This window comes from Pempheris klunzingeri, chromosome 21 (genome assembly GCF_042242105.1).
Source record: "Pempheris klunzingeri isolate RE-2024b chromosome 21, fPemKlu1.hap1, whole genome shotgun sequence".
In the NCBI taxonomy this organism is placed as follows: domain Eukaryota; kingdom Metazoa; phylum Chordata; class Actinopteri; order Acropomatiformes; family Pempheridae; genus Pempheris; species Pempheris klunzingeri.
In genome coordinates, this window is record NC_092032.1 from 14,795,971 (window position 1) to 14,808,057 (window position 12,087).

The 12,087-nt window shown below is 43.0% G+C and overlaps 1 protein-coding gene across 1 annotated transcript; it reads left to right on the forward strand.

The window, feature by feature from the left end:
• Positions 1–126: 126 nt before the first annotated feature.
• On the forward strand, positions 127–11,132 carry emilin2b (elastin microfibril interfacer 2b). Its single transcript, XM_070852663.1, has 9 exons — positions 127–522; positions 712–837; positions 1,588–1,763; positions 1,908–3,695; positions 8,530–8,739; positions 8,828–8,872; positions 8,962–9,012; positions 9,733–9,849; positions 10,321–11,132. Exons 1-9 carry the CDS (start codon positions 389–391, stop codon positions 10,650–10,652), a joined length of 2,979 nt encoding a protein of 992 aa, XP_070708764.1. The 5' UTR covers positions 127–388; the 3' UTR covers positions 10,653–11,132.
• Positions 11,133–12,087: the final 955 nt, after the last annotated feature.

Sequence of the window (12,087 nt, forward strand, 5' to 3'; positions counted from 1 at the left end):
ATTTAAGTAAAATAATTAACTTTAAAAAATCTCCTGGGCAGACAGACACTGACATGCGCGCCTGTTTTACGCACGGGATTATTAAGGTGCCTTCTCCAAACAAAGACAATCATTATCCAAGTTTAGACCTCCGGAAATGATGTAGGCCTGATGGCACTGTGTTTTTAAATGCTCAAAAGAGAGCTGGATGTGAGCTTTGGTGTGTGTGCGGAATAAGGCATCTGTCAGTATTGGAGGGGGTCCCGAAACGTCACATCCAAGGCCGCTGGAAGGAGCTTGTTCAGTCTGTCTGCGCACCGCAGTGAGAGAACAACCCGCTGTGATCACTGGACCTCAGACTTTCACTCCTCCGAAAGGATACTGGCGGATTTAAAAGAATATTTTCACCATGAAGCACGGACTCTGCGGACTGCCACTTGTTCATTTTTTATTAACTTTCCCTCTCATCGGTGGATCACCTTTCCAATACAGCATGTTCCAGGGGAGCGCGTATTCTGGCGCCGACACCCGGCAGCGAAATAAGTGAGTGATGGATGTATGTAGCTTATATCGTGTTTGCATGTAAATGAACTGCTCGCTGATTTCATGGCTCATTTATCCTCCTCTGTGTGTAAATGGGGTCGTTCAGTCACACTAGTGGAAAGGACAATCCATGCAATGAATACGCATCTCTCCACATCGGGACTGATTAACCTGTGATTTTTTTTGCAGAAATTGGTGCGCCTACGTTGTGCACAAGAACGTGAGCTGCGCCGTGGTGGGAGGCACGGAGAGTTTTGTGCAGCCGGAGACTTTGCCGTGTCCACCGGAGCTGCCAAACTGCGAGCAACAAGTGATGTAAGTTCCCAAAGGTCCTGATTAAGGGCGGATAAACTCTACTTCTGTTTTTCAAAAAACTATTGCAGTGTTGTTGTCAATATGACTGATATTAACGGGGATATCTTGGGCTGGGAGTTAAGGATGTCTATTTTATTATATTTTTATATTCTTAATGAAGTTCTTGTGTCCAACATTCCCCAAGTGGTCTAGTATATGTTCTTAACAAATGCATTACCGTGCTGTGTGTTTGCTTTGGTGAATCTCACTCTGAATGGGGACAAATGTTAATGAGATTCATTCTTTGAATTAATTTAAAAACGTGACTCGAAAAGCAAAACTCCCGATTATTCAGGCATCTGTGATGAATTTTCAGGAATTGCAAACAGATTGACATGACAATGACTTTGTCCTTGTTTTGCTTCAGTGTTCAATGAGCAACAAACACATGAGAGACTATAATCATCAGGTGGCAGGAGCATGTGGTCCAACATTGTCCCCATTAAGGAAAGATTCAAGCTGCCAGCTGCATGATTAATTAATGACAGCTGACTAGTGTTTATCTAGTTTTAATTGTCAACAAACAGATTTTATTGTGCTGCAATTGCAAGTTTACGTCGTATTCCTTAGATAGTCATGCAAAGTCTTACTGAGCTTGTGATGAACAGAATTCTTTCTGTCTGTCACACTGCCAACCATGCCATTGTACTGCATCTGTGCATTTTAAGAAAACAGAATGTATTCATGTCTTCATGTGTTAAATGTTTCCAGATATCGGACACACTTCAGGCCCATGTATAAGATTGCATACAAGACTGTAACAGAGCTGGAGTGGAGGTGCTGCCCAGGGTATCAGGGCCACGACTGCAGGGAGGTGAAAGACTTGAGGCTTCTCCAAGTAGAGCGTTTGCCTCATGCTGCCTCTGGGCATGATCCAGTCCAACAAGGTGAAAGATGTGATTATAACTAAATCTAGCATAAAAATATGTGAAACAAAACTAAACAAGTACGTAACTGCTGGGAAAATATCAGAATGAGAGCATTCATATTTGTGTTTCCAAAGCATCTCTCTCTGTTGTTTCTCGCTATAGCTCCCGACCAGCGTACAGATGGCCAGAGAAACCGTCCATGGGGAGAGGAGGGGCAGTTTGGAGGTCGGGCAGGTCACAGGCCACTGGGGGGTCACGGAGGATCACAAAGTGCACCACACCTGGAGGAGGAGGTGCAGAGACTGTCCCAGATGGTCCTCGACATGCAGGCAAGAATGACAGACATGACCTCCAATCTGAGAATGGATTTCCAAGAGGACGCCAGTAAAATGCTGGCTACGCTGCTGAATAACTACAGACAGCCCTCCAGTGCTAGAGGCGCAGAGACCCAAACCATTCAGGTGCAGGGCTTCTCTTTTGAACACGAGCCAACACAGATGGACGAGGTCATGAACAAGATCAGCCAGGTCTCAGACAACCTGGAGGCCAAGAGCAATACCCTGGAGGACCTGCTGGGCCGTGTCAACCGCCATGACGGACAAATTCATCTGTTAATGGAGGCTGCCCAGAACCAGCTGTCCACATCACCTCCTGCCACAGCCAATGATGCAGACCTGCGCACCTACCTGGACAAGAAGCTCCAAGCTCTGAGAGAGGAGTTAATGGAGGGCATGGAAATCAAACTGGCAGACTTGAAGAATTCGTGCAATTATAAAATCATGTCAGTTCAGGAGCAGTGTGAGGGGCAAGAAGCCAACTACCTCAGCCTGGCCGAGCTCATGGACTCAAAGGAAACTGACCTCCGCAACGAGATCCAGGAACTTAAGACCAAGCTGGCTGATCCAGGAAAGGAAGAAGCCCGAGTACCTGATTCTGTCCTGGCTCATGTGGAGAACCTCGAGATCCGTCTGAACTCATCTGAGAAGACTGCAGTGGCCCAGTGCCTCTCTGTGGAGGAGAAGCTGAAGAAAGAACATTCAAAGGCCGTCAAAGACCTTAGGGAGACTCTGGAGGACAAGCTGGCCTCCATGGAAGACAGACTCACCACATTGTTGGTGGATACAAGCACCAGCTCCCCGTCTGGGGGTCAACCAGAGAATCAGGATGCTCTACAGAGGGACATTAACTCTCTAAAGGGCTCTGTTCAGACTATGGAGGATCGATTGGATGTCTTGGATCAGCTGTGCTCAGAGGAGTGCAAAGCAAATTTGTCTGCTGTAGAAAACATTCGACAAGACTTCCAGAGCTGTAGAGTTGCTGTAGATAAAATGGAGAGTAGTCTAAAAGGCCAGAGAAATGACCTCGGAGCAATGAAAGGGCAACTCCTCAACCACAGCACTAGCATTGAGAGCATACACGGCGAGTTGAGTTCCCTGAAAGGCCATGTGGGCAGCCTAGACGACACGCTATCAGATGTGGCCCAGCAGCAGTCTCAGACCTTGCAGAGCCTCAACTCCACCTGGAGTCAAGTTAAAACAGGGGCTGAGCAGGAGGCCAAGGACCTCATGGAGCTCCACAGGGCTCAGCATCATGAGCTGAGGAGCCGGCTGGACGAGCTGGGCAGGGAGGTGAAGGCCGAGGCCGACCGCTGCAGGGAGCAAGCAGGAGACGTCGGGAAGGAGATTGCCCACATGGACAGCCGCATCGTTAGCGTGGAGAGTTTATGCGGCAAGCTGGACCCCATCTCTGGTAGCCTCCAGAGGATCAAAGAGGGTCTGAACAAACACGTCACCGGGTTGTGGACTTGTGTCAACCAGCTGAATAGTACAGTTAGTGCTCATACCCGCGATATTGGAGGACTGAGGGGAACTTGTCAGAACCTCCAGAACCGCATATCTAATGTAGCCGGAGACCTCCAGGTGCTAACGAACAACAATCCTAGAAAGACAGGTAAGCTGTAGGTGACGTAAACCAACACTTTTTACTGCCTCGAAGTGTGGATGACTGCTTTGTTCACATGATGCAGCAATTTAAAGCAACACTACGTGACTTTTGAAAGAATAAATGATTAATTCTTCTTCTTAGAAATTAAAAGTTGAATACTTCACCAATAGCACAAGCTCTTCATCAAGTCAGTACACGTATGGGTTTTGTTGCTACAGCCTTACATGGTCTGGTATGACCACTAGCTTATGCTGGCTAATGTTATTACTGTATAGCTGACTCAGTTCACTGACTCTGTGGCTATGTTCTGCTGGTGCTACAGCATTTTCCATTATCCTGAACAAGCTACAGCCATCACTTTTCAGCGCAAGTTACATAGTCTGGCTTTAAACCATTTTTTTTCCAGGTTTATATCAGGTAAAATCGGATTTATTTCTGACAGAAGTTTCAATAGGAAAAGCTTGAGATCAGTGAAATAGCTGTAATATTTCCCAACCTTTTAGATCATTGTTTGGACATGAGTCAATTTGTTGATCACAGTTTGGCTGCGTTATTTGAGAGGCTGCAGTGTTGGAGTATGTTTCAGTGAGTGAATGAGAGGATGTTGGATTTTCATTTAACCATGTTCTCAGTTAAAGGAGGCAGGGCTGATTGAAGACACATGCTTGATTTAATAGACCCCACTTGTGTTGAGCAATGCCTTGGCATAAAGAAATATAGTTCACTTAGCTTTTTTGTGCATCCAAGTTTGTATTTATGTGTGTGTTTGTCCATGAAGTCAACACATGTGAGAACATCAGGGCGGTCTCATTCACCTAATTTGATATGTCGAGGAGCCGTTTAGCCGTTTGCTTATCATTAATGCTCGTTGTTACTGTAAAACTTAGTTTTGTTGCTGTAAGCATATTTGAGAGTAAAACTTTTCATATTAGCACATATGTTGCATTCTTTTTGTATGAGTCTGCACATTAATGGCTCCTATGTGACAGCGCTGGACTTCTCTGGCTCTCACAGTTGTAAATATGAACTAGAAGTACGCCCATAATGTTTACGAGCCAAGTCTCTTCCTCTGGGACCGGCCAGTTTTCAGCCACTGGTTTATGGGGCAGGTGATGCAGCACATGATCCCGTCCGGAATCGCATGGGACGGGGGTTGGAATGAAGTAAGCCTGGTTCTTATTCTGGTTTTAGTCCAGACCAGAGGTTTTGCATCAAGAGTTGTTTCAGGTTTTGCTTCTGATTCATCTCTGTTGCCCAGAGATGCCAGTTTTCTTATTTTTGCCAAATACTCAAAGTGTGGGACTTTGAGTATTGGACATGTTGCCCCTCCACCCCACAGTTAATGATATAATATGGCATTTAATCCATCATTCTGTCATTGGGAAGTTTTGCACATTTCTTCATGATTTCTCCTCATGCTCAGTGATGTTACAGGGGCCATTTTGTTTGTCTTTACCCTGCCAGCTGCCTCATCCCATTGACTCCTATGCTTATCTGAAGAGACTGGAAAATGCTGCTTGGAGGAGTCCATTACAGAGAAATCTCAATACAGCTTATCAGTGATCCACTCACAGAGGCCTCTCATGGGCGTCTCTATTGTCAGAGCCAAGAGCTGCAGTGCGTTCAGATCAGGCGCTACTGGATCCACACTTACGTCGCTCCTCTTCCTCACACCCTCTTCAGTGCTTCATTTTACTCCTGTCTCTTCAGTTCCCGTCTGCAGTTCTGTCACATCTTTTAACTTCAACAGCTGAGTTCCCTTTCTGTTGAAATAAACTGTGTGAACAGGCAAAGCTGCACCCGGGTCCCAGGGGCCATTTGTCAGTGTGTTCACCGTGATGTCATACCGGTTGTTAGCCTTAAAACAAGAGGTCAGGAAAGGGACGAAGACAGATGCAAAATATGTCGTTCTTAAAATGATTTGGTTGCTTTCAGTTTGCAGGACAATCACAATGTTTTCACTGAAATTTATTACAGTTTGTTGACACGAGATAGAAGAAATACATGAGTTTTTCCTTGAAAACCTATTTCTTTATTCAGCAGCCACATATTTCCAGTGAATGTGTGTTACAGATACAGCTGCTTAAAGCTGAGAAAAAGCTTCACCATAGGTTCAAACGTTGCTACTAATAGCTTTATTAATGGCTCATCAACTGTTTCAGATCAATTACAACCCATTAATAAGAGTTTATCCTTTTTGTGTGGTAAGTTATAAATGTTGCTAATCTATTCATAAATGCTTGTGGTTTTCACATTTTCTAATAAGCCATCAAGTCCAGGCATATGTTTTTTGTTTTTTTTCATCCAGGTACAAGTCAAAAGGTAACTGGTCCACTGGTGAACTAAACAGCTTTTATCCTTTTAGATAGTGTCCTGCAGGAGGAGGGTAAACACCAAAGGGATGAAGGGATTTTTCAACCCAAAAACATCGTCTTATTAACCCCCGTTTATAAGGAAGCTGTGCCAAAAATCAGAGATACTAAAAAGCCAAAAGCTTTTCAATCACACATCACATTTTAATTCATTCCAGCCAAGCGAGACCTTAAGATGCGTTTCCTTATATCTTGTTACTGCTGTGTGTGTTTGGCTTTTGTTTGAAAAGGGCCGCTTCCTCCGTTTTGTTGTGTAGATACGTTAAAAGTAAATGTTTCCTAATCCCTTTACTGGCACTGAAGCACATCCGTCTCACTGTGTTTGACAAGGTGGCCTCAGCTCACTTGAAACAGCATCGTAGAGCTCCATTATGGGGATATTATTATATCCCCATAATGGAGCTTGGAGATAACAGAGGGTGCTTTCCCGCTTCTGACAAGACTCAGTGGTTAAGTTAAGTTGTCGGGTCAATGACCTACGAGAGATAAGGCGACTTGCAGGGTGACACGCTCTGGTCAGCGGTCAAACGTGATAACCCCATGAACCAAAAACAAGACAGGACCTGACAGAGCGCCTGCAGCGTTTGGTGGCTGCTCGTTGTATCCTGACAGAGTAGGTGTTATGTTATCTGACGTAATAGCAGATATTACACTGCGCTTGAGAGCCCAGCGTGGTTTGGCTGACAGTGACTCATAAAGTCAACACTTTAAATTGCTTCGCATTGCTGTGCAGTCATTATTATGCCGTATGTGCTGTGGCAGTTCTCGTGACAAAAGGGGCTGTTGTGTCCTGGAACTGGATTCTGCTTTGGTGGAAGGATGCAAATCTGTGGTCAGTGGCAGATCCAGCTGCATTTGTTTACAGCTCACCTCTTTCATCAGGACAAACACTCTCTCAAACATACAGTACATCCTGTGTTTGCCTCTTTTATCCTCATGGCACTCGGTCTGAGATCAGTTTCCAATCCCTCCCATCAAAGACCACTCACCGGAGCACATACCTCGCTTTATATGAGGAGCGACACGACTAACAAACGCAGCCCAGTGAAACACATGCACATGTGCGATTCTGCAGATTTTACCCCCCTGCGCTGTTTTACGGTCACACACCGGTTGCTCCCCACATGTTGTGTTTAACAGGCAGGCCTCTATACTAAATTACCCTTTTCCCCGGGGTGAGGGGACAAGCTGTCTGGTGATTGAACATGTGGCCGTGCTTTGGTATGCTGCCGGTATGCCTTTTATGTGCTGGTTTTCCTTTTGGAAGAGAGGGACAGCGACTGTGTGCCCCCCAGCCACGAGGGTTGATTTGTTGATAAACCCCAGGGTTCGTCTTAGCTGTGGTTCTCAGGTATGCGGTGGTATGTGTAGTTCAGAGCTGCTCACCGTATGATGGGAGTTGGGGCAGCGGTCTGTCATTTTCTCTGTTTACGGCCATAATAAGAGGCTCAGATAATCACTCTGTTTGGCTGTTAAATGAGAATCACCGGTAGCCCTACCATAAACATCAACGCAATTGCATGTTTCTTGAAAAGTGAAAATTAGACTGAAAAAGTGGAAATACAGAATAAAATGTAGCTACATGTTATTCCTTTGAGGTTTGTCAATATTTGTTGGTGCCAACAAAACTGCACAACTAGATTTCAGACTCCAGTTTGATCATTAAATCACAAATACTAGGAATACCTGAGAGAAAAGCCCTTCAGTGAATACTACTATCGTGAAATCTATGGTTTTTAGGATTTGTAGCATTTTGTATTATTCATATATTCCCTTTACCCATAAACACATTCTCAATTAAATTCACAGAAAGTTTACTATATCATGATATATATGCGGCTCTGTGATTGACTGGGGGCCAGTATAGACAATGGATGGATGATACATATCAGTATCGCACAATATGAATCTAGTAATAATAATCTAGTAAAAAAATGAGATATACCACGACCAAAAAAGATTTTATTCATACCTCACTGCGATATTTGGAGGGTTATGTTTAGGGTTACAGTCCCTTATATTACAAACTGTACGTATGTTTTATGTCCACTGTTAATTATTCAGTCTATTATAAGGTGGACATCATCCTCAACAGACTTTTTTAACAGCAGACTTGACTTGACTTAACTAAGTCATTCCAGTCAGTCAGCACAGACAAGATTTACTATAGTTATTATAGTAGATCTTGTTGGAAGGTGAAGGAAAGTACATTTGGCTCAAAGGTCAGTTCGTGCTCTTATTGCCTAGTCAGGCAGTAATAAGAAAACTCTTATCTTCTCCTGTCTTCTGCTCATAACTTAAAGGTGTTTGACTGGAGTTAAGGGAGTTACAGGAGTGAGGTTTTAGAGTCGCAACATAACCAGCTGGTTTGTTAACACATCTGACCTCCAAACATCTGGCCCCGGCATCTGTCTCTGTCTGACCTCCAGCCTCGGCCCCATCGCTCACTCCTTATGTGTCTTTTCCAGGAGTTCAGGTTTCTGTGGAGGACGCAGGACTTCCACAGGGTTCAAGTAAGAGCCTCACGGTGCCAGTTGGCCCCCTGGACGCCTCCCTCCCACAGCCACCTGTGATGGAGGCCGGAGAGGCGGGACCCCCCGGCAAGATGACCTCGTCCAAGTTGCCCAAGGGGACCGACGGCAGCTTGATGCCTGTTCAGGGCTTTGCTGGAGCTCCAGGTGAGACACATACACATGTACATGCATTTTGCTCTGCTTGTTCCCCACCGCTGTTTCAGCTGTCTCATGTTTGTGTTTTATTTCACAGCATCGCCAGTCAAATCCACTGATTCGCTTAAGCCACTCGTCTCAGGTAAATCCTCTCAGAACATTTTTTGTATGTGCTGCATCACATCTGAGCCTTTCAAGAGTTCATGAACCTATTTTACTTTTGATCAGCAGATGTGAACATGCCCCACAGACCGTCACCACAGAAACCTGTCCTGAGCCCAGGTCAGAGTTTACTCATTACACAGATTCCTGTCTTGTTTATGAATTAGAGCTTACAAATACATATTTTGCTTACATTTAATTGTCCACTGTAGTTAATCTGAGTTCCTTCCTTAATATTTAAGATGCCTCGTACCTGCACCATCTACCAAAGATCAGTCAGTGTTTGTTTTTTCTTCAAATCATATAATATCCTACAGCTTACACCAGTTTCCATACATTCTACTTATTGGTGCTACAATTGTCAATAATGTGCAAAATAAGCTTTGATTGTTCTGTCAAATACAGTTTTTCATATTAAAGCATCATCCAACACAGGACACTTGATTTCATAGTTTATTAATACAATATTTATACTAAATATACGATGTATACAGAGTTTATGTACAGGAAATCTACAGTTAAACCACAAAAGTGACTTTAAATAATTCTTGCTTTCAGAGCTCACTTCCCACACGTCTCAAATAGAAAGCAGATCAAACAGTCGTCCAAAACATTCTTTGTGCTTACATTGTTCGATCATTACATAAATCTTACAAAAACAAAACAATCTACAGAAAACACCTGAAGAAGCAGCAAAGGTTCTTCATTGAAAAGTGAAGTTTGACGACACTAAACTAGGAAAATACTGTGTGTTCTCGCCACACAAAGTTGATTACACAGATTCCTGCCTCGGTAAATAAAATGCTTGGTAGTGTATGATGTTTCCTTTCCTGTGCTCAGGTGAGACGGTGTCTTTCTCAGCTGGTCTGACTCTTCCGCCGTTCGAGGGAGAGATGGGAATCATTCGATTCAACAAGGTGCTGGTCAATGATGGAGGACACTATGATGCTAATACAGGTAACCATATGGCCTCTTCTGCCGTCTTTACATTACAGCTCGCACTGTTGTGAAATTTGTTTAAACTTTCTTTAATTCATTTTGAAAAATGGCAGAATGTCATATTCAAAATTCTTCATTCATATTCTGCTGATTGAATAACAGAGTATTGTTGCTGTGCCTGATGTTAAGTGTAAAGAAAAGGGATCATCACAGTGATTTCAGTTCATCTTTAAGATATAAATGAGTGGACCAAATATAATGGCAATCCATCAAATAGTTGTCAAGACATTCAAGTCAGGGGATCAGTACAATCATAGTGGTTAATCCTCTGGGGAACAGGAATATTTGTATCAAATTTCATGGGATTCAAGCTCAAATAGTTGGGATATTTTAATCTGGACCAAAGCGGCAGACATAAGTCATATTTAATGTGAAATGTTTGTCTTTGAAGACGATGTGTGACCTAAGAGCATCTCCCGGCGTTCTCAGGTATCTTCACAGCTCCCACAGATGGCCGCTACCTGCTGACTGCTGTGCTCACAGCCCAGCGAGGTGAGAAGGTCGAGGCAGTCCTGTCTGTGTCCAATCGCAGCATCCAGAGGATGGACTCGACGGGCTTCTTGTCGGGAGCGGCGGCACCGCCGTCACATGACCAATGTAACTGCAGCAGCTCCACCTCACTGAGCCTGGTTCTGTCACTGAGGAGAGGAGAGCGAGCGGGACTGGTCATGACCGCTGGAAAGCTCGCCATCTCAGCCTCCCCTGAGATCCTGTCATCCTTCAGCGCCGTGCTCCTTTACCCCAACCCATCAAAACGGTAGCCCTGCCCTTTTTAAGGACAACTGACACCTTATATAAGCCATAAGTTTGGTCCACATTATTGCGGACACACATGCCAACAGTGATATTATATCATCACAGGAGGGACAGACTGTAAAAAGAACGAGCAACAAAATACAGTCTCCAAATTATAAATGAGATTTTTTCTATCATGAGTACTAATATATAGTGTTTACATTACAATGTCTTGTTTATGAATTAGAGCTTACAAATACATATTTTGCTTACATTTAATTGTCCACTGTAGTTAATCTGAGTTCCTTCCTTAATATTTAAGATGCCTCGTACCTGCACCATCTACCAAAGATCAGTCAGTGTTTGTTTTTTCTTCAAATCATATAATATCCTACAGCTTACACCAGTTTCCATACATTCTACTTATTGGTGCTACAATTGTCAATAATGTGCAAAATAAGCTTTGATTGTTCTGTCAAATACAGTTTTTCATATTAAAGCATCATCCAACACAGGACACTTGATTTCATAGTTTATTAATACAATATTTATACTAAATATACGATGTATACAGAGTTTATGTACAGGAAATCTACAGTTAAACCACAAAAGTGACTTTAAATAATTCTTGCTTTCAGAGCTCACTTCCCACACGTCTCAAATAGAAAGCAGATCAAACAGTCGTCCAAAACATTCTTTGTGCTTACATTGTTCGATCATTACATAAATCTTACAAAAACAAAACAATCTACAGAAAACACCTGAAGAAGCAGCAAAGGTTCTTCATTGAAAAGTGAAGTTTGACGACACTAAACTAGGAAAATACTGTGTGTTCTCGCCACACAAAGTTGATCACTTTCATAGAAAGAATTCATTAAAATTTACCGACAGCAACTGAAAAACTGAGCGTGAAAAGAATAAAAACCAAGGAGGCATAACTTTAAGATATTGTAGTTTTCACAATAGCAAAAATCAAAAACAACACTGGCAGAAACATCAGCAACAAAATTTCTACTTTAGGTTTAACTAAATAAATCTTGACTCTGGAAAAAGACTTAATACCAAACAGCAGCAGAATCTACAGTCGCAGTAATGAGCATAATCATTTCACTTTTTTTTTTCTAGCGTTACAGTGCAAAAAAGATTTCTACACATTAAATAAGTTAAAGACTGTTGGAGTGAATAAGGCCTTAAAGGAATGAAACACAGCTACTATAAATATTAAACTAAAACTACTTTTTATGATATGGTGTAAATCAGGGGGAGAGAGTGCAACACAGTATCTTTTTACGTTTTTACTGAACTGTGGCCAGTTTAAACACAGTTGTCGTACCTTTACTGCCTAAATAAGCGCATAGGCAATGTCTGCTCATAAGTATTGTACTAAATGGTAAAAAACCACTGATATTTCACACCTTTGGCTTTCATATGTGCCAAAAGCTGAGAGAGCCTTTGAATACA

Coding starts and splice junctions, on each gene's coding strand:
- emilin2b (XM_070852663.1), top strand. CDS start 389: ATGAAGCACGGACTCTGCGGACTGCCACTTGTTCATTTTTTATTAACT. Junction 523..711: donor GACACCCGGCAGCGAAATAA/GTGAGTGATGGA, acceptor TTTTTTTTGCAG/AAATTGGTGCGCCTACGTTG. Junction 9,013..9,732: donor GAAACCTGTCCTGAGCCCAG/GTCAGAGTTTAC, acceptor TCCTGTGCTCAG/GTGAGACGGTGTCTTTCTCA.